The sequence below is a fragment of the Myotis daubentonii genome, chromosome 9 (genome assembly GCF_963259705.1).
Source record: "Myotis daubentonii chromosome 9, mMyoDau2.1, whole genome shotgun sequence".
Taxonomy (NCBI): Eukaryota; Metazoa; Chordata; class Mammalia; order Chiroptera; family Vespertilionidae; genus Myotis; species Myotis daubentonii.
The window spans coordinates 68,612,774-68,637,245 of NC_081848.1; the positions used below are offsets into that span (position 1 = coordinate 68,612,774).

General features: G+C 41.5%; 1 protein-coding gene and 1 pseudogene across 10 annotated transcripts in view; both read left to right on the forward strand.

Moving 5' to 3' along the window:
• The window catches only part of AGBL2 (AGBL carboxypeptidase 2), a 40,486-nt gene that overhangs the window by 2,312 nt on the left and 13,702 nt on the right, over nucleotides 1-24,472 (forward strand). For 5 of the 10 annotated variants that reach the window (XM_059709375.1, XM_059709380.1, XM_059709382.1 and 2 more), the window contains 11 exons: nucleotides 652-786; nucleotides 1,766-1,819; nucleotides 3,063-3,248; nucleotides 5,500-5,607; nucleotides 12,139-12,292; nucleotides 13,860-14,642; nucleotides 15,622-15,778; nucleotides 18,742-18,868; nucleotides 19,470-19,570; nucleotides 21,635-21,765; nucleotides 24,273-24,339. In XM_059709375.1, the coding sequence (XP_059565358.1) occupies nucleotides 652-786; nucleotides 1,766-1,819; nucleotides 3,063-3,248; nucleotides 5,500-5,607; nucleotides 12,139-12,292; nucleotides 13,860-14,642; nucleotides 15,622-15,778; nucleotides 18,742-18,868; nucleotides 19,470-19,570; nucleotides 21,635-21,765; nucleotides 24,273-24,339 (2,003 nt within the window). The remainder of the gene's footprint in view (nucleotides 1-651; nucleotides 787-1,765; nucleotides 1,820-3,062; nucleotides 3,249-5,499; nucleotides 5,608-12,138; nucleotides 12,293-13,859; nucleotides 14,643-15,621; nucleotides 15,779-18,741; nucleotides 18,869-19,469; nucleotides 19,571-21,634; nucleotides 21,766-24,272; nucleotides 24,340-24,472) is intronic. The other 5 variants (XM_059709376.1, XM_059709384.1, XM_059709381.1 and 2 more) reach the window with 5 other exon arrangements.
• LOC132241181 (large ribosomal subunit protein eL15-like) lies at nucleotides 5,941-11,332 on the forward strand (annotated as a pseudogene).

The following is a 24,472-nucleotide window of genomic DNA, read 5'->3' on the forward strand; positions in this document are numbered from 1 at the left end:
AGTATTGGGTTCTCCAATCTCTGAATATAGTTGAATTCTCCATTTATTTAGGTCTTCCTTAATTTCTCCCAATAAAGGTTTACTAGTATAGTTTTTTCATAGAAGTTCATATTTTTATGCTGTTGAAATGGTATCTTTTTAAATTTTGGTTTTCTAACTTTGTTCCTAGTATTGAGAAATACAATTAAGTTTTTATATTGATTTTATTTCTGTCAACCTTGTAAAACTTTCCTATTAACTATTTCATTTTTTAAGTGATTACTAAGTTGTTGAAAACTGAATTTCCAGTTTGCCAAATTCAGCAGAGCCCTCAGGACAAAAGCAGTTCCACTCCCACTTGGAGTACCAGCCTTCACTTGGTGGGCTCTCTTGGCTGCTCTTATACTAGAGCCACCCGGTCTTTCTGCCTCCCAAGCCCTTTCTCTTTCCACTATATCATGCTGCCTCTCAAGTCTGCTCCTCACTGTAAAATGGAGAAAATGATGTTTAACTCAAATAAATCGGAATGTGAAGACTCTTTGGAAAATGAGATGTATTCGTTGTAAAGGCCTGTGGTAGTAGGGATTGGTAGTAGCGGTTTGGGTATGCGCCTAGATGTTAGAGGTGGTAACTAGCCTTCCAGCACCTTTCATTTAAAATGCCTTTTCTTAGATGAAAGAGGCAGTGTACCAAACGTGGCTACGCACCAGCATGTTTGGAAGAATAAGCCCCGATTTGTCTTGAGTGACTCTTTTGGGGGAAGAGATGATTTGATACCAGACCACCTGGAAAAGGAGAACCTTCTATGTGAGTAATACTCCCTGTGTGTGATCCCCAGAACCCTCAGTGCCTTGAGCAGCTGCTCTAGGTATTCCGAGAACATGGTCAACCGTAGGAGAAGCCAGAGGGGCAGCCTTGGCCACTGTTTCTGTCATCACTCAGAAATGTTCCCTCTCGATCTACTTTGGATTGTAGGTTTAAATTGAAATACTATACATTATCTTCCTCCGAATTGTTGGAAAATTTGTTAAAACTTTTTGGTCAAGAGTAAAACATTGATTTTTCACACAGGTTTGATGGATATATTTGTTAAGGCTCTTTGCAAAAGAGTGGTGGAAACCAATTCCAGCTTAAGCAAAAATAATTTTTTAAAGGTATTCCACAGATTTCTTCTAGAATCCAAGGGCAGGAATTCAATAGATTTCCCCCCTAAATACATATTCAACCAAACATCAATTTGCTTCTCTTTACTCCACATCCTCCCTGCCCCCAGCCCAAGGTACCATCATTTCTCACTATTGAATATATGCAGATATTCTTATACTTTCTAATTATTTTTAAGTGCTCAATAAATGCTAGCATGACCTTTGAATTTTTTCTCCAGGTTCTGGATTAGGGTTTAAAAAGAAAAAGAGTATGTAAATATAAATCATACCAGATACTGCTAGACTGCTTTCCAGAATGGTTGCACCAATTGAGCTTCTTGGCAGCTGTGCCTGAGAATACCTGTTTGTTTACACCTTTGCCAGGATGAGTGTGCAAACCTATAAATGTTTTTCCCATTAGGTAAAAAAACTGACGTCTCCTTCTCATTTTGATTTACATTTCTTTACGAATGAGATTGAACAGCTTCACCATATTTTAAAATGTTTATTGCCCCACCCCCCAATTAAACAGTGAGGAAAAGATTTAGAGACAGAAATAGTGGGCTCCAAAGTGGGGATGGGAGGATGGAAAGGGGCAGAAAAAAGAAAGACAAACCGTGCCTCCTCCTTCCTCTTTTTAGGGCCTACCTGTCTGTCCTCAGCTGTGCATCAACAGACAGACGCTGTGAGCAAAGGTATTTCATGTCCCTCCAGACCAGAAAACTCAAAACTCCTTTGTGGGAACATGTCTTCACCCCTTCTCTCGCCCCCAGAGCTGAGAATCACCACACTGAGGGGCCTTCGTTCCTTCCCCGTTATTTTCTGTCTTTTCATTCTTCCTCTCGTTTCCTTTTTCTTTCTCCCTGAAAACCTTTCTTTTCCTCCCTTTTTTCTCATTTTCTACTTGCCAAGAGCTCCTCTCTCTCTCCTGACCATTCACGCTACTCTCCCACTTCCCGTATCATCCTCTGTTTTCGAAGTCGCTCTGTCCTTTGAATGGTTATATTTTGAACTTGAAATTTAACTTGCAGATTGTTTTTAATAGTTTTATGTACATTTTTCTAAAATGCTAATGGGTGAATTGAAAGTTCCCTCTCTTGCCTCACTCTAAACAAAAGTAATAGAACACATTAAATAACTTTTTATTCATTTGCAACGCACTGTTGAGATGTCTTAAATACATAGCTCTGATTTTTTTAAAACACAAAAATGTTTCTTCTAATTTACTCTTAAAACTTCACACTTAAATATTTAATAGAGCCAAAACCGGTTTAGCTCGGTGGATAGAGCATCGGCCTGTGGACTGAAGGGTCCCGGGTTCGATTCCGGTCAAGGGCATGTACCTTGGTTGCGGGCGCATCCCCAGTGGGAGGTGTGCAGGAGGCAGCTGATCGATGTTTCTCTCTCATCGATGTTTCTAACTCTCTATCTCTCTCCCTTCCTCTCTGTAAAAAATCAATAAAAATATAAAAAAATATATTTAATAGGCTGTGTCAAATTTTAATTTGATTTTTATCATTTCTATGCCATCATCCTGGACTAAATCTCCTTGAAGGAGAAATATGTCATAGGATTGCACATCTGTGCTTTTTTTTTTTTTTTTTTTTTTTTTGAGGGAGAGTGAGAGAATGGAAGGACGAGAGAAGGGGAAAAGAGAGAGAGATAAACATTAATGTGAGAGAAACACATGGATTGGTTGCTTTCTGCACATGCCCTGACCTGGGTCAGGGATCAAGCCTCCAACCAAGGTAGGTGCCCTTGACTAGGAATAGAATCTGCAATCCTTTGGTCCAAGGGCCAATGCTCTAACCACTTAGCACCCAGCTAGGGCTGTGCTCATATTTTAGTAGTGCTTAGAGTTGCTTAGTGGTTCTAGTTGATCAGTGAAGTTCCCAAGGAAGAAAGAAGCCACTCACTCATTCCCTTGCCCTTTGGCAGATTCCTTTATGCTGAGTTCATCACTTCTCAGGAGCAGACTCCTTCTTCACGATGATTTTGGTGAAGTAAACCCATGTCTTCGGGAACCCCAAGATCTCTTTGCCTTTTACTCTTGCAGCGGGCAACTGCAGGTTCCCAGGTGGCCAATAGAATGCGAGGTCATCAAAGAAAGCATTCATCATATTGGTATGTGACTTATGTGTCATAGTCTTGCTGTTCTGACAGACTTTATTACAAAACCTCATAGTTTTAAGTCCTATATGCTAAAGTACAAGGCAGGACAAATTCAACACCTCTCATCTCACCCCAAAATGATTATCTCACCCTGGGATACTGAAATACACTCACCAAAGTCAAAAGTTACACTAATGTGTAAATTAGAATGTTTCAGAGTCCATTGGAATGAAGGATACCTTATTAGAGGCCAAAATATATTCTTTCTTAAATCTGTTTTCTAGATTATTCCCATCTCAGTATTAATGTGCTTAGTTGAGTTTTATAAAAGTTGTATTTTTACTGGCCTTGTTATAGTTGATGCACACCATATATGTCAGAACGGAGTTTGTACTGTTTTTAATCATATTTTTAGTTTATTGGAGTTTTTATGGGAATGGTAGAGACTTTTTAAAAAATTTATTTTAAAGAAAGGAAGGGAGAGGGGGAGAGAGAGAGAGAAGCATCCATCAGTTGCCTCCTGCACACCCCCTACTGGGGATCAAGCCCAAAATCCAGGTATGTGCCTTGACCATGAATGAAACCTGTGACCTCTTGGTGCATGGGTCGACACACAACCACTGTACCACACCGGCTGGGCAGTTAGAGACATTTAAACATTTTTTTATGGCATTGCTGGTCATATCTTTGAGCTATTGGTGCAAACATAATCTTCAGCACTCATTTTGTGAAGCATTTTTAGAAATGGATTGCATTGAAAAGTGGGGACTTTGCTAATTGGTAGGATACATATATCTACCAGACATAATGCCTCTGCTTTAGACTGCTGGATAAACAACTGGATGTTTCTTATTTTCTCCCTTTCCTCATTTATTATTCACTCAATAAATATTGATGAAGCATTTACCATATGCTAAGTACAATGTTTAGTGTTAGATATACAGTTATGAACAAGACAGAGATACCCAGAGCTCACAGACTAGTGGGAAAGTTAAAGATACAACCAGGCAATTGCATAGAGTTTGATCCCTTGGGAACACTTAATCTCAGCTTGGAAGATCAGTAAGGGTTTCCAAAATGAGTTGAAATGTCAGTTGGGATCTGAAGGAGAAGTTAGAAGTAATCCAATTGAGAGTGTCAAAGAAAAGTATTCCAATTAGAGGGAACAGAAAAAGAGAATGTCATGTTTGGGCAACCATGAAACATTGAGCCTGAAAGATGAGATGAAGCTGAAATATAGGGATGGGCTTAGTGTCGTGGTTGGGATAGAACTGCTCTTTCGGTGTTTGGAAATGTGTGTGGCATGGGGGCGGGAGGGGGCCCATTTTGAGTTTGCACAGTAGCTGAGAAGTCCTAAGGTCATCTGCCCCTATTCTGTACAATCTATAATAATAAAGGCGTAATATGCTAATTAGACTGGACGTCCTTCCAGACGACCTTCCGGACAAAGCCGGGGCTACGAGGGAAGCCCAGGTCCTGGGTGTAGGAGGGAAGCCGGGGCCAGCAGCCAGTGGAAGGAAGGCCTATCTTGCAGGAATTTCGTGCATCAGGCCTCTAGTTCTTAGATAAAAGCCCAAGTTGATCAGGCCAGACAATAGGATTTTGTAGTTCTCTATATAAAATAGAATAAGATAGAGAATTCCTGTGAAGATTTTGGGCTCAATTCCAAAAGGAAAATTAAAAAGTGTAAAACATAATCCACTAAAAAACCATTAAATCTTTTTTTAAAGCAATTTTTTTTTTATTTCAAAGAACTCTAATAGCAAGTACCTGCTGTTTAAACTGAGTTGTCAGAGTCTCATTACTCCCCATTACCTTAAAGAAAATAAAGGAACATTGTCTTTTACTGAGTTGTGTCTTTATATGCCCTTGGTTTTCATCACTTAAAATGATATGGAGAAGTTCCCCAAGTTTCATACGAAGAATCTTTTAGAATTGAATGTTGATGAAAAAGCCTTGTTTTCTCTGAAACAAGTGATATACTTATTCCTCTATGGTAATAAAAAGTATGTAGCGGATCATATTTTCCTGATTTTAAAAGGAAGCTCAGGACCAAATTTTGAAGAGTTAGTACAGCAATTAAATGGACTTTTCCAGCTTACTTCTAAATCTTCTATTTAAAGTTTATGTGTTTTTGTTAAAAGTCTCCACATAGTCTTATGGAAAGAAGCAAGACAACTTACAAACAAATTAGAAACTTAGGTTCTGACAAAGTGATTCTGCATTATTTCTTATTTTGTACTTTTTAAATGTCTTCTTTCAGAGGGAGTTCCACCTCAACCAGAATATTTTTATCAACCTACAGGAAATGAAAAGGTACCAGAAATTGTAGGAGAGGAAAAAGGCACAATTGTCTATCAATTAGATTCAGGTATTGTCATTACGCTGAGCAGTGTGTAATTAATTAATCGTGATAAGGTTATAAATATTTTCTATAATAAATGTGATTTTAGAAAATCCATAGTTCAGTGATAAATTGTCTTTTCCAAACCAATCTGAATGGGAACCCAGATATTCATGAATAATCAGCTTTAAAATTTCAATCATTTTTTTTAAATGACAGTACCTTTTTCTTAATAAATCTAAGTCCATTTTATAGCTTCTCCCTTGTAATTCCTCTTCCTGAAATTCAGAGGTTGGATCTTTGGGAAATGCATTCTTCTTTTCGCCACCTCCTATATGTACTTGGGTGAGTATTTTATAGTATGTGCATATGACTGTCATTTACCATGTGGCTTCCTGCATTAAGTTGCAGATTTCCTAGAGATAGAATGCATGTCTTTTATAAAAATGTGCAGAACACTGTACCCAATAACAGCCACAAAATACACATTTGTTTCAAGGGCCCTTGGTAGATTCTCCAGTATACACCATATGCTAGGTTGTAAAGCAGGTCTTAATACCTTTTATGTAAAAGGATTGAAATGATACCAAATATATCCTCTTATCACGACAAAATTAAATTAGAAATCAACAACAGAATGACATTTGGGAAATCTATAGATATTTGGAAATTGAGCATCTACTGTATACTAAGTACAGTGCTTAGTCTTAGAGATACAGTGATGAACAAGACGGAAACACCCATTTCTAAGTAACCCATGTGTTAAAGATATCACAAGGCGAGTTTAAAAATATTTTGGAATGAAAATAAAACAACATATCAAAATTTATGGGATGCAGCTAAAGCACTGCAAGGTAAATTTATGGTTTTAAATACATATATTTGAAAGGAAGAGAAGGAGCCCAAAAGGGATTGTGGGAGAAAGTCTTTTCCTTCCCAGCTGCCCACAGCCGTCAGGTAAACCAAGATGGGCGCTTACAAGTACATCCAGGAGCTATGGAGGAAGCTTTCTTTTCAGGCTGTGCTGCTGGCAGTACGCCAGCTCTCTGCGCTCCACTGGGACCCCTGCCTACCAAGCCCAATAAAGCACAGCAGACTGGAATACAAGGTTATGTCATATATTGGACTCATGTGTGCTGTGGTGGCCACAAACACCCTGTTCCTAAGGATGCAACCAGTGGCAAGCCTGTCCATCATGGTGCTAACCAGCTAGTTTGCTGGAAGCCTCAGTATGTTGCTGAGGAGCTAGCTGGGCACCACTCTGGGGCTCTGAGAGTCCTGAATTCTCACTGGGTTGGTGAAGATTCCACACACAAATTCTTGGAGGTTATCCTCACTGCTCCATTCCATAGGCTATCAGAAGAAATCCTGACACCTAGTGGATCACCAAACCAGTCCGCAAGCCCAGGGAGATGTGAGGGCTGACATCTGCAGGCACAAGAGCTGTGGCCTTAGAAAGGGCCACAAGTCCCACCACACTATTAGTGGTTCTCATAGTGCAGCTTGGAGAAGGCACACTACTCTCCTGTTCACCGTTACTGCTAATATAAGTAATGTTTGTAAAATCATAATAAACAATTTAGGACAGTAAAAAAAAAAGGGGGGGGGGAGGAAATTAATTAAATAAGGAAGATCTGAAATTAATTACCCAAGCTTTCACCTTAATAAATTTTAAAAATAAGAGCAAAATAAATCCAGTGCAAGCTGAAGAAAGGAACTGATAAAGATACTAATGAAATAGGTGAAATAGAAATCAGAAAAATAATAGAAAAATCAAGTTGGTTTTTTGCAAAAATCAACAAAATTGACAAAATAGCCCAACCAAGAAAAAGGGAGAGGAGATACAAATGATCAAAATAAGCAATGGAAGGAAACATAAGCATCAACTCTACAGAAATCAACGGAATTACAAGACAATGCTGTAACAACTTTACGCCAACAAATAGACAACATAGATGAACAGGAACAATTGCTAGAAAGACACAAATCACCAAAACTGACTCGGGAAGAAATTAGAAGTCTGAATAGATTATAACAAAAAAATTGAATTAGTAATTTAAAATCTTCCTGTAAAGAAATCCCTGGCCCAGATGGCTTGCCAGGGTTTGTTTGCACTGTATCAAACGTTTAAAGATGAAATAGTACTAATTCCTTATAAACTCTGAAAACAGAGGAGAAGGAAGCATTTGCCAACTCTCTTTGGTGAAGCCAATATCATCCTCATAATAAAGCCAGACAAAGACATCACAAGAAAACTATAGATCAGTATTCCTTATGAATATAAATGCAAAATTTTTCAACAAAATACCAGCAAACCAAATCCCACAGCATATTAAAAGGATTACACACCATGACCGAAGGGGATCTGCCCCAGGAGGCCTGGGGTGGTTCACTATCTACACTGATAAAAGAGAAAGATGCAAATTGACCGTACCTTCATGATGCCCACCAGCCCATCAAGAGTGAGCATGCAAATTAACCCAACAGAGATGGCAGGTTAATTTGCAGGTGCCAAGCGGCGGGGGTGGGGTGGGGCAGGGTGTTCTGCACCGCCCCAGCCACCCCGGGCCTCTGGGCAGCTCTGGGCCAGAGCGAAGGCAGTGCCAGCAACCAGGGGAAAGAAGGCCCATTCTTGCACGAATCTTTGTGCATTGGGCCTCTAGTAAGAAAATAAGCAGAACCACATTAGTAGAACAGAGTGGGAGGAAACAGCCATGTCAAGGCAGAAAAGGCATTGGACAAAATTCAGCCTTTCGTGATAAGAACATTCAGAAAACCAGGAATAGAAGAGAATTCTCTTAACCAACTCGATAAGTGGTATTTACGGAAACAATGGATCAACTTCACACACACCAAAACAGCTATAATAAAAATATAGACAATAACCAGTGCTGGGGAGGATGCGGAGCAGGTGGTAATACTAACACTTAAGACAGAAAGGAAAGGTAATGTTAAAGAGCAATGAGCCAAGAAATACAATATGAACCTTCCTGAGGAAAGGGAAGTAAATTTTGAATTAATAATGTCAGGATCCTAGCTTAGTAATAGGGAGGGACATGGAAGGGAGCTGCCAACAAGGATATCCTCGTCATCACCAAAAATCACCTGGTGCTCATTGAACCCACAGGTACCAGAGCTCATTGGAACTTCTTAAAAGGAATTCTCTGAAGTTGGAAAATACTGTCTTCAAGAAATAGAAAGCAAAAAAATATCCTCCTAATTTGAAAAATCAATCTCTGTTAAGTAATAATTATCAGAAAGGAAACCTGTTTTACTGGAAGAGGAATCTGCACAAAGTTTAGTTAGTAGAAAGAGAATGTGTTAACCCTTTGCGCTCCAATTTTATTTTTGGAATTCAAACAGTCTGGTCCGAATTGGAAGTCCTTCCTCTCTTGGTTGCAATAGTTCCCTGGTGGAAATTGCCAATTAGCTCAATCACCAACTCGACGTTGGACCTGCTACTAGTGCCTGGTCTGTTGAGTCAGCCTCAACGTTGGAGCGCAAAAGGTTAAAGAAGTGACATAAGGGAAAGCTTTCGGGAGAAAAACCAGAAATAGAAGGGACAACCGTGTGCTTACATTCCTCAAGTGGAAGAATAAAATGAGCCAGTTATTCCCGAGGGCCCCACTGAGATGTAATTGCACATACTCCACCACAGTTTCCTTGATTATGAACTCTCATGTTAATAATATGTTGGGAAAAGCTATAAGCAATCCTATATAATAAAAGCCTAATATGCTAAGTGGCCGGTTGGCCAGTCCATCATTCAACCAATCAAAGCATAATATGATGATATGCTAAGTCTGCTCAACCGCTTGCTATGATGTGCACTGACCACCAGGGGGAAGATTCTCTGACCAGTAGGTTAGCTTGCTGCTGAGATCTGGCCAATCAGGACTGAGCGAGATGGGCCAGACACGCCCTGGAGCCCTCCTGCAGTCCCTCCCCAGCTGGCCAACCTCCCGTGTCCCTCCCCAGCCCCTCATGCACAGGTGGGGTCCCTTGGCCTGGCCTGCACCCTCTCACAATCCGAGATACCTCGGGGGATGTTGGAGAGCTGGTTTCAGCCCAATCCTGCTCAACGCACGTGGTCAGTGTGCTCCCACAGGGGGAGCGCCGCTCAGCCAGAAACCAGGCTCACAACTGGCAAGTGCAGTGGCGGTAATGGGAGCCTCTCCTGCCTCCATGGCAGCACTAAGGATGTCCAACTGCCGGCTTAGGCCTGCTCCCCACGCCGTCAGTCAGACATCCCCCAAGGGCTCCCAGACTGCGAGAGGGTGCAGGTTGGGCTGAGGACTCCACTCCCCCCCCTTCCCCGCCCCCGGTGCATGAATTTCATACACCAGGCCTCTAGTGAAGTAAATACCGTGGAGCAACTCAGTCCACCTAGCTCCACCTTGTGGAATGTCTGAGGAGGCGTTTGGAAGGCATTTAAAAGGTATGAGGTATAAGTGGGTAGACTTAGGTTTTAGATAATAGGTTATGTGCTGCTTCTACAACCTCGGGATTATAAACCTGTTTTACAGGTTTGGAGTCGCTTCATCTGTTCTAGCCAGAGATATTTTTTGTATCTTACCCAAGAAGGAACCCTGGGGTGGAAGTGCTTTCTCCTGATATGGCAGCCCTTGCAGAATGTCCTTGTTCTGTTAACACACAGTTGTGGCCACTGCCTTAATCTTGTCCTTGGGATTCATGGAGAGTTGAACCCACCTAATTGGAGGAATAAAGAAGCAGAAAACTGAGAAGATGGGGCTCCAGAGAGAATTTGGGAGTTTGTCATTTTAGGGGCCCCACAGCAACTACATGCTGTGGGAATATTGGAGGAAAAAAGGAAATTGGTTTTGTTTTTTTTTGAGAAATGTTACTGTGAGCTATGAATTGGATCTTTAATGTTACCTAAGAGACTCAAGAAAATATTGGAATTTCTATATTAATGACATCTGGTCACTGGGCTGCACTCTGGTTTCATGAGGAGACTGAACCATGTGGGGCCCCAGCTTTTACTTAGACAACATGGACTCTTGGCCTCTGCCTTTGTTCCTTCCTCTTCTTTCACCCAATCTTTTCAAGCTTGAGTCCTCCTTCACTCTCACGTATTTGATTATATAGTTTATTTATTATATGTTTATTATAAAGTCTTTCTAGTGACATGGTTGCCTAGGAGAAAAAGTCTTCATAGCATTACTGTATTTACTAATGAACTGGCCACTTATATAATCGTGCCCCACACATATTACTATTTGTTTAATGTTCCATGGTCAGCATCTTTGATGGTGTCAGTCACTTGCTGATTGATGGATATTAATAACATCTGGTAATATAATGCAAATAAATAAAAATCCATTGCAAAGTGAAATTACGATTTTTAACAAGAGATGCAGGATTTTATGAAATAGAAGTTGATGAATGTTACAGAATTGCTTGAATCATTTGTGAAACCACTGACAAATTAGAACCTAGAAAATTTTTTATCAGTTGGCAAAGACAAAATCAACAAAAGATGATAAAAATAGGTTCTTCTAGACACAAAGATGAGAACATTGTGGTACAAAGGGAAGTCCTTAGGGAACTATGAAGTCCTAAGAAAGTTTTGCAAAAGTAACTGCCAAAACAAAGATGTCATATGGCACCCTTACTGAATTTGTCTGAAAAATTATAACCCCACAAAAAAATAATAGTAATTGATTCTTTATTATCCCAAGTATTAGAAAGAGGTTGTGATTATAATCTAAATTTTGTTAAATAAGATAAATTTCATACATTTTTTTTTAATATATTTTATTGATTTTTTACAGAGAGGAAGGGAGAGAGATAGAGAGTTAGAAACATCGATGAGAGAGAAACATCGATCAGCTGCCTCCTACACATCTCCCACTGGGGATGTGCCCGCAACCCAGGTACATGCCCTTGACCGGAATCGAACCTGGGACCTTTCAGTCCACAAGCCGACGCTCTATCCACTGAGCCAAACCGGTTTTGGCAATTTCATACATTTTTAAAATTTCATTTTAAAGTTAAAATTTCAATTGTGACCTTCCTTTTCACTGATAACTACATTTTGGTTCCTTTCCCAAGGGCATTCACCCATACCAATTCTTCTCAAACTGCTATTTTTGTTATATTTAAATCTGGAAGCATATATCAAAACATTTTATGGCATCTACTATGTTTTCTCTTTTTTGTTTTTCCCCTTATCTTTTTCTTAAATCAATAAATAGGTGCTATTTGTTGTGTGTTTATAAATAAGGTTTCAAATGTTCTCAGATGCTTGATTTAGAATATTACCTTTTGCCAACATCCTTTTAAATTAGTATTCAAATGGGCACAAGCAGTACTATCTGCGCTGACAAGGGTTGCCTGTAGCAAAAGGAAGTGCTCTAAGAGTCCTTCAGAGAAATATACTTTAGAATGAAAAGTCTCAGCAAAAACAACTGAAAATTAGAATATTCATTGTTGTTAACCTAGGGCAGTGCTGCTGAAGACAGAGGGGTGCAAAGAATATGCTGGATGAATGGGTTCTGACAGGAATGTGGCTAAATATGTCTGTCTCACCTGCAGTGCCCACCAAAGGCTCCTATTTCACCAGCTCCAGAGTGGGAGGCAAGCGGGGAGTGATCAAGGAGCTCGCTGTCACACTGCAAGGACCAGAAGATAACACCCTCCTGTTTGAATCAAGGTTTGAGAGTGGGAATCTGCAAAAAGCTGTCAAAGTGTGAGTAACAAAGTGGGTTTACCCAAAGGGATGGCGATTGAAGTGACTGAGAAGTGTCTTCAGGAATCATAGTCGGAGTCAGGAGTGTTTCTGCAAAAGAGGTGAAGGGAAATGATTTTTTCCCCAGAATAAAAATTTATCTAAATTGTTTTTTTCTGTTTATAAAAGAAATTAGTGCTCATATAAAATTTATATTGACAGAATTTTGAATCCTATAATCATGACTCCCAGACACAAGCAATTGATAACAGTTTGATGTCTATGCATTAGTTGTTTCTCTCTCTGTGTAATACACACAAATTATATATTTTTAAAAATAGGGTAATGGTGTATACATTTGGACACTGTTTTTGCAAATTGGCTTTTTTCTACTTAGTACATTTTATTTTATTTATTTTTTGTTAATCCTCACCTGAGGATATTTTTCCACCGATTTTTAGAGGGAGTGGAAGGGAGGGGGAGAGAGAGAGAAACATCGATGTGAGAGAGACACATCAATTGGTTGCTTCCCACACGTACCTGCAACCAAGGTACGGGGCCCTTGACCAGAATCAAACCCTGACCCCCATGTTCTGTCCATTGAGCCCAAACAGGTAGGGCGCCACTTAATACATTTTAGATGTTTTTCTATGACAATACCACAGACATATGTCCTTATTTTTAATAGTTCATATTGTTCTATTATATGAGTGTTCCATACCTATTTACCCTAGTCCCACCTGATGAGAAATTAAGACATTTATAATTTTTTATTAAATGAATGAACAGAATTCACACCCTTGTGCATGTATACTTTTTAGTATTTGTGGTGTTATGGAACAGATTCTGATATAAAATTGGTGGGTCAAAGGGTTTGAACACTAAGCATTGCTAGTTTTTGCCCCATTGCCCTCCAGCATGATTTCAGTTCCCATCAACTGTGGATGAGAGGGCCTGTTGCCCAATGTGGAAATGTTGCTGAGATGGAGGAGAAAGCACGGCATCCTGTACATCCTGTTTTAATCTGTATTTCTTTCATGATGCATGCGGATGAACATCTTTTCATGTTTTTGGCATTTGTATTTCCTCTTCTGCAGGTTAGGCCTTCTTTTCCACAAGGTGCATGCATTCTGGCAAAGCCCCCTTATCTTCAAACAATTGATGATAAGAGATAAAAATAGCACAGGAAGCTTACGGGTCTGATCCATCCTGGTGATGCCCAGGATGTAGGTACAGCCAACAGAGGTTCCGGCTTCCCTGAGTTCAGTGTGTTTCGGGGAAATGGTTGGAAGTGGTTGGAAACCACCTTCCGGGCTCTAGAAAGGCACCAAGAAGCTCAGCGCGCCCAAACATCCGGTGCTGCATGTGAATTATGAAACTCTTCTGTCCCACCCCAAATGCACGTTCTTCCCCCAAGTCCCTGTTAGCCTAACATGAGTTGGAGAACTAAGTAGATTAGAAAACAAATGTTTGATGTAGCAGCCTTTCTGTTGTGATTTGATCTATTTTTACCAGGGAAAAACAATGTTTTCCCATATTTATTTTTTGAGGGAGGTATTACAGAGATATTCTATATTCTTCATTACAGAGACACCTATGAGTATGAACTCACCTTACGAACTGACCTCTACACGAACAAACACACTCAGTGGTTTTATTTTCGAGTTCAGAACACCAGAAAAGATGCCACCTATCGCTTCACCATCGTCAACTTGCTAAAACCCAAGAGCCTTTATACTATAGGAATGAAGCCGCTCATGTACTCCCAATTGGATGCCAACACCTACAACATTGGCTGGAGGAGAGAAGGAAATGAAATCAAGTACTACAAGAACAACACGGATAATGGGCAGCAGTCCTTCTACTGTCTCACGTGGACCATTCAGTTTCCTCATGACCAGGACACTTGCTTCTTTGCACACTTCTACCCATATACATACACGGATTTGCAATGCTACCTCATGTCGGTGGCAAAAAACCCTGTCCAGTCTCAGTTCTGCAAACTCCGCACTTTATGCAGGAGCCTTGCCGGAAATACCGTGTACCTGCTCACCATCACCAACCCATCCCGAACCAGGCAAGAGGCTGCTGCGAAGAAAGCCGTGGTCTTGAGCGCCAGGGTCCACCCTGGGGAAAGTAATGGCTCCTGGATCATGAAAGGCTTTTTGGACTTCATTCTTAGCAACTCCCCAGATGCCGAGCTCCTCAGAGATATCTTTGTCTTCAAAGTGATTCCCATGTTAAATCCAGATGGAGTGATTGTGGGGAATTACCGGTGTTCGTTGGCTGGCAGGGACTTGAACAGGCATTATAAGACCATTCTGAAGGAGTCTTTCCCCTGCATCTGGCACACCAGGAACATGATCAAGAGGTGAGTCCCCTAATCTGTTGAACTTTCTCTGGTTACTGTGAGCACTATCTAATGGCAGGGACTGGGGAAGAGGGAAGATCTAATGTTGTAAGAATTGGAAATGTCTTTTGAGACAGTCTTTTTTCTAAATATATTTTTATTGATTTCAGAGAGGAAGGGAGAGGGAGAGATAGAAAATATAAATGGTGAGAGCAGGCTGGCGTGGCTCAGTGGTTGAACGTTGACCTATGAACCAGGAGGCCATGGTTCAATTCCCAGTCAAGGCACATGCCTAGGTTGCAGGCTTGATCCCCAGTGTGGGGCATGCAGGAGGCAGCCGATCAATGATTCTCTCATCATTGATGTTTCTATCTCTCTCTCCCTCTCCCTTCCTCTCTGTAAAAATCAATAAAATATATATTAAATATATATATATAAATGGTGAGCTAACATGTTATCTATTTAGCATAGTCCCCAGCCACTGTTAATGTGTGGCATTGTTATCATACTCTTCATCCTGTGACCATCAGGGGGATGGTGACCTCATTTGGAAGCTTGAATAGGTGTCCTGGGTGCTCAGGAGATCAGGCAGACCTGAGCCTTATAGGAACGAGCCCTGGAAATGAGGACCCAAGGCTTTCTTTGGTTCTGTCTTTTTCATCCCTGCGATTACAGCCTCTCTACCTCTCCCCTCTTCCCACGAGTCTGCACCAGGGTGGGCTTTCTTTCAACAGATTTCCTCCACTTGTTCATTTACACAAGGCCTACCCACCACCCCTTTCCACGTCAGCACATCTCAAGTCCTTCTGTCGGGCAGGGGCAAGGAGGACTGATGCCGAGTTTACAGCAGTGGCTGAGGGTAGAGATAGGGTCCTCTGAAGGCCATTAGGGTCAACACTTTCTTAGAAAGGAAGGTGTCAACAGACATACTTAGGAAGAGACTCCAAAAAAATCCACGCCTTTGGAGTCCACTGAGTCCTTTGTTTGCTCCCCTTAATAGACTTCTCGAAGAAAGGGAAGTTCTCTTGTATTGTGATTTCCATGGCCACAGCCGCAAGAATAACATCTTCCTATATGGCTGTAATAGCCATGATCGCAAGTACTGGCTTCATGAACGAGTCTTTCCTTTCATGTTGAGCAAAAATGTACCAGACAAGGTAAGCACATAAGGTAATTTTCTGCTCATTGACTAAGGAAGAAGGAAACTCTCTGCTTCCTATACCCAATAATAGTGTTTGATTTGCCATTTTGTCTCTCTTTTTTATCTTGGGTAAATCCCAGCAACCTGGACTTGAAGAATTTAGAAAGGTGTGGTTTTAAGAATTATTCTGTGTCCACTAACTGATGAGCAGATAAATAAAATGCACTATGTCGAGGGAATGGAATGCTGTTCTGCAATAAAAATAATTAACTGCGTTGGCCTGTGGACTGAAAGGTCCCAGGCATGTACCTTGGTTGCGGGCACATCCCCAGTAGGGGGTGTGCAGGAGGCAGCTGGTCGATACTTCTCTTTCATCGATGTTTCTAACTCTCTATGTAAAAAAATCAATAATATATATATATTTTTTAAAAGAATTAATTGCTGATATGCTAGGACTCAGTGATGGCGAACCTATGACACGCGTGTCAGAGGTGACACGCGAACTCATTTTTTTGGTTGATTTTTCTTTGTTAAATGGCATTTAAATATATAAAATAAATATCAAAAATATAAATCTTTGTTTTACTATGGTTGCAAATATCAAAAAATTTCTATATGTGACACGGCACCAGAGTTAAGTTAGGGTTTTTCAAAATGCTGACACGCCGAGCTCAAAAGGTTCGCCATCACTGTGCAGCTAGGTCATGGAGGAACCTTGAAATCATGATGCTAAGTGAAAGAAAAGATGCAAAACACCACATATTGCATGATTCCATTCTATGCAATGCTATAGAGACAGAACTTACTAGTAGTTTAGTGATTGCCTCAACTGGGGACAAGTGACATGGGAGTGACTTCTAATGGGTACTGGGTTTTGGGAAGGTATTAAAAATATTCTAAACTTATATTACAACTCTGTGAATATACTTAAACTATTGACTTGTGTACTTTTAATGTGTGGATCTTATGGTATGTGAATTATATCTCAATAAAGGTGATTTTTAAAAATTGCTCTGGCTGCTTTGCCTGGGCACAAGTTCAAACTCTTAGTGGTAGAGTTATCTATCATTAATCCTGTGATTTGCAGTGGAAGCAGGGATTGCAGGACAGACAAAATGCTAATGTTACATGAGCCTCCAAAGAAAAGTTTGAGTAATGCAAGATCACAAATAACAAAGATATTAAAGGGCTAATGAAAGCAACAAGTTTTTTTGTTTGTTTGTTTGTTTTAAAGCAACAAGTTTTTGATAGTTGGCTGAGTGTGACAGTCGGACATATACAGAGTATCTGCATTGATTTAGAAAGTTGGTTTTCAGCATCATAAATACATCCACAAAATGTAACTGTCCTTATAATGAAGAAACTGGGTTGATTCAGGAAAACATTTAAATTACAAATTTTCTCACATAAAGATCTTTAAGACATATTTTGTATCTGCTGCTCTTATTATTAAAAAAAAGAGAGAGAGCGCCTGACCGGTTTGGCTCAGTGGATAGAACATCGGCCTGCGGACTGAAGGGTCCCGGGTTCGATTCCGGTCAAGGGCATGTACCTTGGTTGCGGGCACATCCCCAGTGGGGAGTGTGCAAGAGGCAGCTGATCGATGTTTCGCTCTCATTGATGTTTCTAACTCTATCCCTCTCCCTTCCTCTCTGTAAAAAATCAATAAAATATATTTTTTTTTTTAAAAAAGAGGAAGCTTTTCTTCCTCTCTCTTTCCCTTCCTTCATTCCTTCCTTCTTTTTTTGTTTTTATTTTTGTTGTTGTTGTTAATCCTCACCCGAGGATATGTTTTCCGTTGATTTTTAGAGAAAGTGGAAGGGAGAGGGAGAGGGAGAGAAAGAGAAACATCAATATGAAAGAGATACATCAATTGATTGATGGGTTGCCTCCCGCACACACCCCGACTAGGACCTGGGATTGAGCCTGTAACCAAGGTACATGCCCTTGACTGAAATTGAACCCAGGACCCTTCAATCTGCAGACCGGTGCTCTAACCACTGAGCAACAGGCTAGGGTCATTCTTTTTTCTTTTTTAAACATTTCGATTTTTGCCAGGTATCTCTTCAAGTGAAATCACATCCAGAACCCAGTATCTAAAAGAATTAAAAGCAGAACTATGTTATTGAAGAGGGGTTGAAGGCTTGGAACACCTGTCCATTCGGCCTCCTCCCTCAGGCCTTGGACAGGACTGCCCTGTGGCTCCTCATTAGAAGCCCTGGATTCTATAGAGCACAGTTAGAAACCACAAGGTAGTGAGATATCTCCCAAATGTAAAGCGTTTCCAGCAGGGCGGGCTAGGATAGGTTGGGATAGGTGCCAAGTGTATTTACAAACTTCAAGAGAGGAAAGAGCATTGGCATGGTCATGAAAGACAATGGAAGAAACTGAACTTGGACCTGAGAACATTGGCATAAGGGAGTGAGAGCGTTCCAGGCAGAGACTGTAGTGTAGGGCTGAGGCATACACAAATCGCATAGAGAGGATCAACCCAACCATATTGAAGGGTTCAAATTGGAGAGAGGTAGAAAATAAGTCTTACAAAGGTTGGCTACTAGCCTTGAATGCCAAAGAAAGCCAGCATTCCCAAACAGACATTCAAGGAACCCGAGTCCTGCAGAATGCCCCTGGAGAAGATGGGGAGGAGAAGGAAGGGTTCATGGGCAATGAAAAGCAACATGCTCTCTGGCCTTTGGAGGATCACAGTCCACAATAGCATATTAAATAGCCTGAGAGGTGCTGCAGCGGAAGCCTGCGCCATTTTCTTAGCCCTTTATCTCCCTGGTGAACATGACCATAGAACTCATGTTTTCCTCCCTAATACCTATTAGCATCCCTGGGAACCAGTGTTGTAGGGGACACACTTTAGGAAGTAATATATAGATTCCCAAGAGAAACATTCTTGTAGCATATCAGTGAATCTTCTATATCTTACATTTGCCAGTCTATGATTAACAGAGGATTTGGATTTCTCTTCAGTTCTCTTTTCATAGTTGTAATTTTAAGGTCCAAAAGTGCAAAGAAGGAACAGGACGAGTCGTGATGTGGCGGATGGGAATCCTGAACAGCTACACCATGGAGTCTACCTTTGGCGGGTCCACCCTGGGTGAGCTCACTTCTGTAGACCGTGGGCCAGCATGGCCAGGGAGCCATGTGAAGCACTGGGGAGGTGAAATCCTTAAACATGTGGAGAGGAGAGTTGATCTAGAGGCTTTTCTTGTCTGCGCCTTATGCCAAATTTGAGCACCCAGAATATGAGTGTGAAATATAGTATTTGATGGGGCAATATAGTGTAGTGGCTAGGGGCCTGGAATCAGGCAGATCTGGGTTTGAATTTACGAGTTGTGTGATCCTGAGGAAGTTACCTAATTCTTTGAGCCTCATCTTCTCTGTGAATGTCAGTAGTAGTGCCTGCATTATGGGTACTACTTAATGAGCTAGTGCATGGAAAGCACTTGGCAGAGTGCCTGCTACCGAGTAAAACGTTATCATTGTAATTACAGCTTCACAATTACAGCCATCATGATTGTAAACATTTTCATTGTCAAAGATTCTTCTGAACCAACCTAAAGCTAGGAGAGAAACCCTGTCCAGAAGCACAATGTTCTAGAATAAGAGGTGGTGTCTTTAATGAGATATTCGTAAATTATATCTGCATTTATTTGCTCATTAAGATTTCATGAGAAATGTTTATGGGGTTTTTCCAGGCAATAAAAGAGACACTCATTTTACCACTGAGGATCTGAAGTCCCTAGGCTACCACGTCTGCGACACCCTCCTGGATTTCTGTGATCCTGACCGAACCAAGGTAAAAATGGGGCTTCAAGAAGTGTGGTGATGCCGCTACTGTGATCAGTTTCCCATGGGTCCACAGTCAGCTCAGTGCGATTTCAGGTGATTTTTATTTCCTCTTAGTATTTTTCTGAAGCTTTTATGATCAAAGAAAATAAGAAAGGCCCAGCCTACACACTCTCGGCAAATGGTAAGACCTCAATTCACCAAGATGATAGAAGCCATTGTTCCAGCTTCCCTTCAGCACTCCTCTCCCTCACGTCCAGGCGTACCCATGAGAGCACTCATTCTTGATTTCCTTTCTTCCATTTCAGAAAACCTGCTGTCCTTTCTCTTCTCCAAAATTAACCCTGCCCTTTGTGCACCTGCTAAGCATCCCTACAACCTCCTCTCTCAGACCCCATCTGACTTGTCGGCCCTGGGAACACCTGATATGCACCACTCTGGATGCAACTGTTTTGGTTTTTTTAAATAGGTTTTTATTGCTTTCAGAGAGAGGAAGGAAGAGGGAGAGACAGAAACATCAATGATGAGAGAGAATCATCGATCAGCTGCCTCCTGCATGCCCCCCACTGGGAATCGAGCTTATAACTCAGACATGTGCCCTGATTGGGCATTGAACCTCCTAGTTCATAGGTCAATGCTCAAGCACTGAGCCACACTGGCCGGGCTGGATGCAACTGTTTAAACAAATATATTGAAAGGAGAATTTGACCGCAACGTGGCCTGTTAAATCATAGTTGCCATAGGCCAAAATCTGAACACCCCATTCTAACTTCCTTCCTTACTACTCAAAAATAAAATTAGCCCTAACCGGTTTGGCTCAGTGGATAGAGCATTGGCCTGCGGACTGAAGGGTCCCAGGTTCGATTCCGGTCAAGGGCATGTACCTTGGATGTGGGCACATCCCCAGTAAGGGGGTGTGCAGGAGGCAGCTGATCGATGTTTCTGTCTCATCGATGTTTCTAACTCTCTATCCCTCTCCCTTCCTCTCTGTAAAAAAATCAATAAAATATATTTTAAAAAATAATAATAAAATTAAATTAATCAGGCCTTTGGGTTAAGAAGTTTATAATTGGCTATGGGCAGGAAAAAGTGGCTAAAGCAGTGCTCTTTGGTGTTCTGCCCCCAAAATACTTCTTTTTTAAAAATATTTTATTTTTATTGTTGACATTATTATAGATTTCCCCCCTTTGTGCCCACCTCCACCCAGACCCTGCCCTCCCCTCCCTCTGGCCCTCACCACATTGTTGTCTGTGTGCATGGCCTATGCATATATGTTCTTTGTCTAATCCCTCCACCTTCTTTCATCCAGTCCGCCCCATTCACCTCCCCTCTGACATTTGTCAGCCTGTTCCATGTATCCATGCCTGTTTCTATTTTATTCATCAGTTTATTTTGTTCATTAGATTTCACATATAAGTGAGATTATATGGTATTTGTCCTTCCCTGAGTGGCTTATTTTGCTTAGTATAATAATCTCCAGGTCCATCCATGCTGTTGCAAAAAGGAAGAGTTCCTTCTTTTCTTTGGCCACTTGGCAACACTTCTTTGTGTTCCCATAGCTCATGTAGCTGTTAACATGTCCTTAGTAGCAGACATGACAGCTTACTCATCCTTTTTTTTTTTTAATTAAAAAAAATTTTAATCCTCACTTGAGGATATGTTTTTATTGATTTTAAAGAGAAAGGAAGGGGGAGAGGAGAGGAGAGGAGAGGAGAGGAGAGGAGAGGAGAGGAGAGGAGAGGAGAGGAGAGAAGAGAAGAGAAGAGAAGAGAAGAGAAGAGAAGAGAAGAGAAGAGAAGAGAAGAGAAGAGAAGAGAAGAGAGATATCAACGTGAGAGAAAAACAACAGTTGCCTCCCGAACATGCCCACACTGGGGATTGAACCCTCAACCTTTGGGTATATGGACGACACTCCAACCAACTTAGCCCTCCCCACTTCCACACCCCGCCAGGGCACAGCTTATGCATCTTTATGTCCCCAGCAATAAAGTGCCTTTTAGCATATACTTAGTAATATTTGATGAGTAAATAAATAAATAAATAATCAAAAATAGTTCCTTCTTCATTTCCACAGTTCATGCAGTGTCTAGTAGAGCTTAAAGAGCTCTTACAAAAGGAAATTTATAAGAAATTCAATGAACTTGGACAAGATACGGATTTAGAAAGAAGTTGGAATGACATCTCTTTCTCTGACATCGAATCCAGGTAACAAACTTCATTTCAAAGAAAAACCAGAAAAGTTTTACTCCGCTCTGTTGTTGGTTTTAAACCTCAGGTGCAAAATATTAAATAAATCATGGCACACTTAAATACACTTCATTCCTTTGACAACTATGCATGTGTCTTGACTGGGAATCGAACTGTGACCTCCTGGTTCATAGGTCAATGCTCAACCAGCCAGGCTTCAATGTAACTTTTTGAACTTGGCCTACCTTCCTCACGCTAATATTGCAACTTGCTCCCCTGGCCTCACCCTCCTGCCATTGCCCATCTGCCTTGGCTGCTCGGACTTTTTCAGAGCACCCAGGAAAGTAATATTCCTAGTCTCTGACCTATAGCATTTTATCACCTCTGTCATTCTGTATCACTTACAACTGTATTGTGTCTCTTATTTGTTATCTTCCCTACAAGGATGTAGGTTTCACAAGGCCAGAGATCTTTAGTCTGTTCACTTCTATATCTCATGCATCTCTACAACAGTACCTGGCACATGGGGAGAGCTCAGTAAATAATTAAGTGAAATAATTTAGTACATAGATCTCAGCCCCACCCTCATAGTCTCCACAGCTGTATGTGGGTGGGTATCTCACGTGTGTGCAAGAACACCAGCTACTCCAGCTTCTGGCCAAGGTGCCTCAAGCCTGCACCAGCTGCCCTCAGTCAGAAGGCTTCTGGGCTAGGCATGGAGGTCTTCTGCCAGGGGCTGCACTGTAGTCTGTGGGGACAGTGGGAAGCGGATGGCTCTCCCACACTCCCTGTGGCACATCGACATCTGACCCTAAAGCAGTTCTGCTGGCTGAGTCTCCTAGATGCCTCCTTAGGAACCTTAAGCCAGACCATCAGGCCCAGTGAAGCGCCCCATTCACCAGGTCTCCTCTTCCATTCTCCTAGAATCCTTTGCCTAACTCCCCAGGATAAGTGCACCAACCCCACTCTCACCCTCAAAAACTAAATGTCCCCTGCATATCAACTCATACAACAGAGCCCAGGGGACTCAACTCAGAAACAGCCAGATGCTCAGCAGGGAATGCCGACGCATTCAGTTAGGAATTATGGAAACCAGTTTGCCAGCCTCTGCATCAGGAACCCCCTTTCCATTCTCACCATTACACAGAGAAGCAGACTGCGTGTACAAGCTCAGTTGGAGTTTGCTCTGTCTGGGTGTGAACACACTGGTTTTGAGCATTTCTGGGCCATACATACTGCATCTAATGCTCTTATTCCGTTTGTTAACGCTCTCCATTGCCTCTGAAAGGCACCTCAGAGACTGTTATCTAGTGGCCTCAAAGGCTGTGGAATTGGGAGTTAGATCAAAGAAGAGGAGGCTTTCTTCCCGCGGTCTTCTGTCAGGCTCCTCCTTGTTGTGCACCGGCGGGAGGGAGGGGGAGCAAGAACAGAATGAAAGGACTGAGCAAAAGGAAGGTTTGAAATGCTGTCTTTACCCAGATTTGAGTTTTGTGCCGAAGACATTTTTTTATATGGAGCTCATGTTGCAGAGCACAGCTCTGAATTCTAGCCAGCCACTCTCCAGGAAAGGGGAAAAGATAATGTGACACATGATAAAGGAAGAAAGGGTTCATTATCTGAGGACTCATTCATCCTAGCCCTTGAAGACTGGGGGCGGGGACAGTTCGTGAGGGAGGACTTGTGATCAGTCTAGACATGCATCCAGAACTTTTGAAAGGTGAATTGGGGTGATGAAAATAATACTCCTAGTCTCTGACCTATAGATTCTTTGTATTGAATATATTTATTTATATATTGAACACATTCTTAAAGAAGACCTGGTAGGATCCTGGCTCTCTGAACTGGTACTGGCCAGACAGGAATGAATGAGACAGAGTCCCTGCTTCCAAACAAATTACAGTTCCCTGGCATTCTCTAGGGCTGCACATTGAGAATCCTGCAGCCTCTCACAGTTGCTGCCAAGGGCAGCTCTGCCCATCTGACTGGTTGGTATTTTTTTTAAGATTTTTAAAATTAATTTTTAGAGAGAGGAAGGGAGAGGGAGAGGACCATTGATGGGAGAGCAAAATTGATTGGCTGCCTCCTGCATGCCCCCAACCAGGAATTGAGCCAGCAACGCTCGCATGTGCCTTGACCAGAAATCAAACCTGCAACCTTTTGGTGCATGGGACGATGCCCAACCAACTAAGCCACACTGGCCAGGGCAGGTAGGTGTTTTTATTTTTGTTTTGTTTGTTTGTTTTTTGCTACACAGATTGCAAACTCCTTGGAGCAGGAGCTCTGCCGTGTCCATCTCTGTTTCCTGTGCCTGATGCACTACCTGGCATGCAATGGGCATTCAGAATGAATGAATGAATGAATGAATGAATGAATATGCTTGTCAAGAATTCTTAACAATTAAAACACAGACAGAGTGGGCAAATAGTGGACTAGATATCCTAACCGCATGCAGATGGCCTAGTGAATGGTATACTTCCAGACATGAATAACGGGTTTTTCCCTTTCTTCTCTCCTTTTGAAAACAGCACCAGTGGTTCTGACAGTTCCCTCTCAGACGGTCTCCCTGTTCAACTCCTGAACATAGCACATGAGGTGAGATTAGATAGACTCTTATACCCAAAGAGTAGCAGCCTTAAAAAGCATGGCACCACTAGATAATGTGGTGGAATTGTCCAACTATTCTAAGATCTGCAGAAAATAGAGCAATAGTGTCCCAACTGGTTAT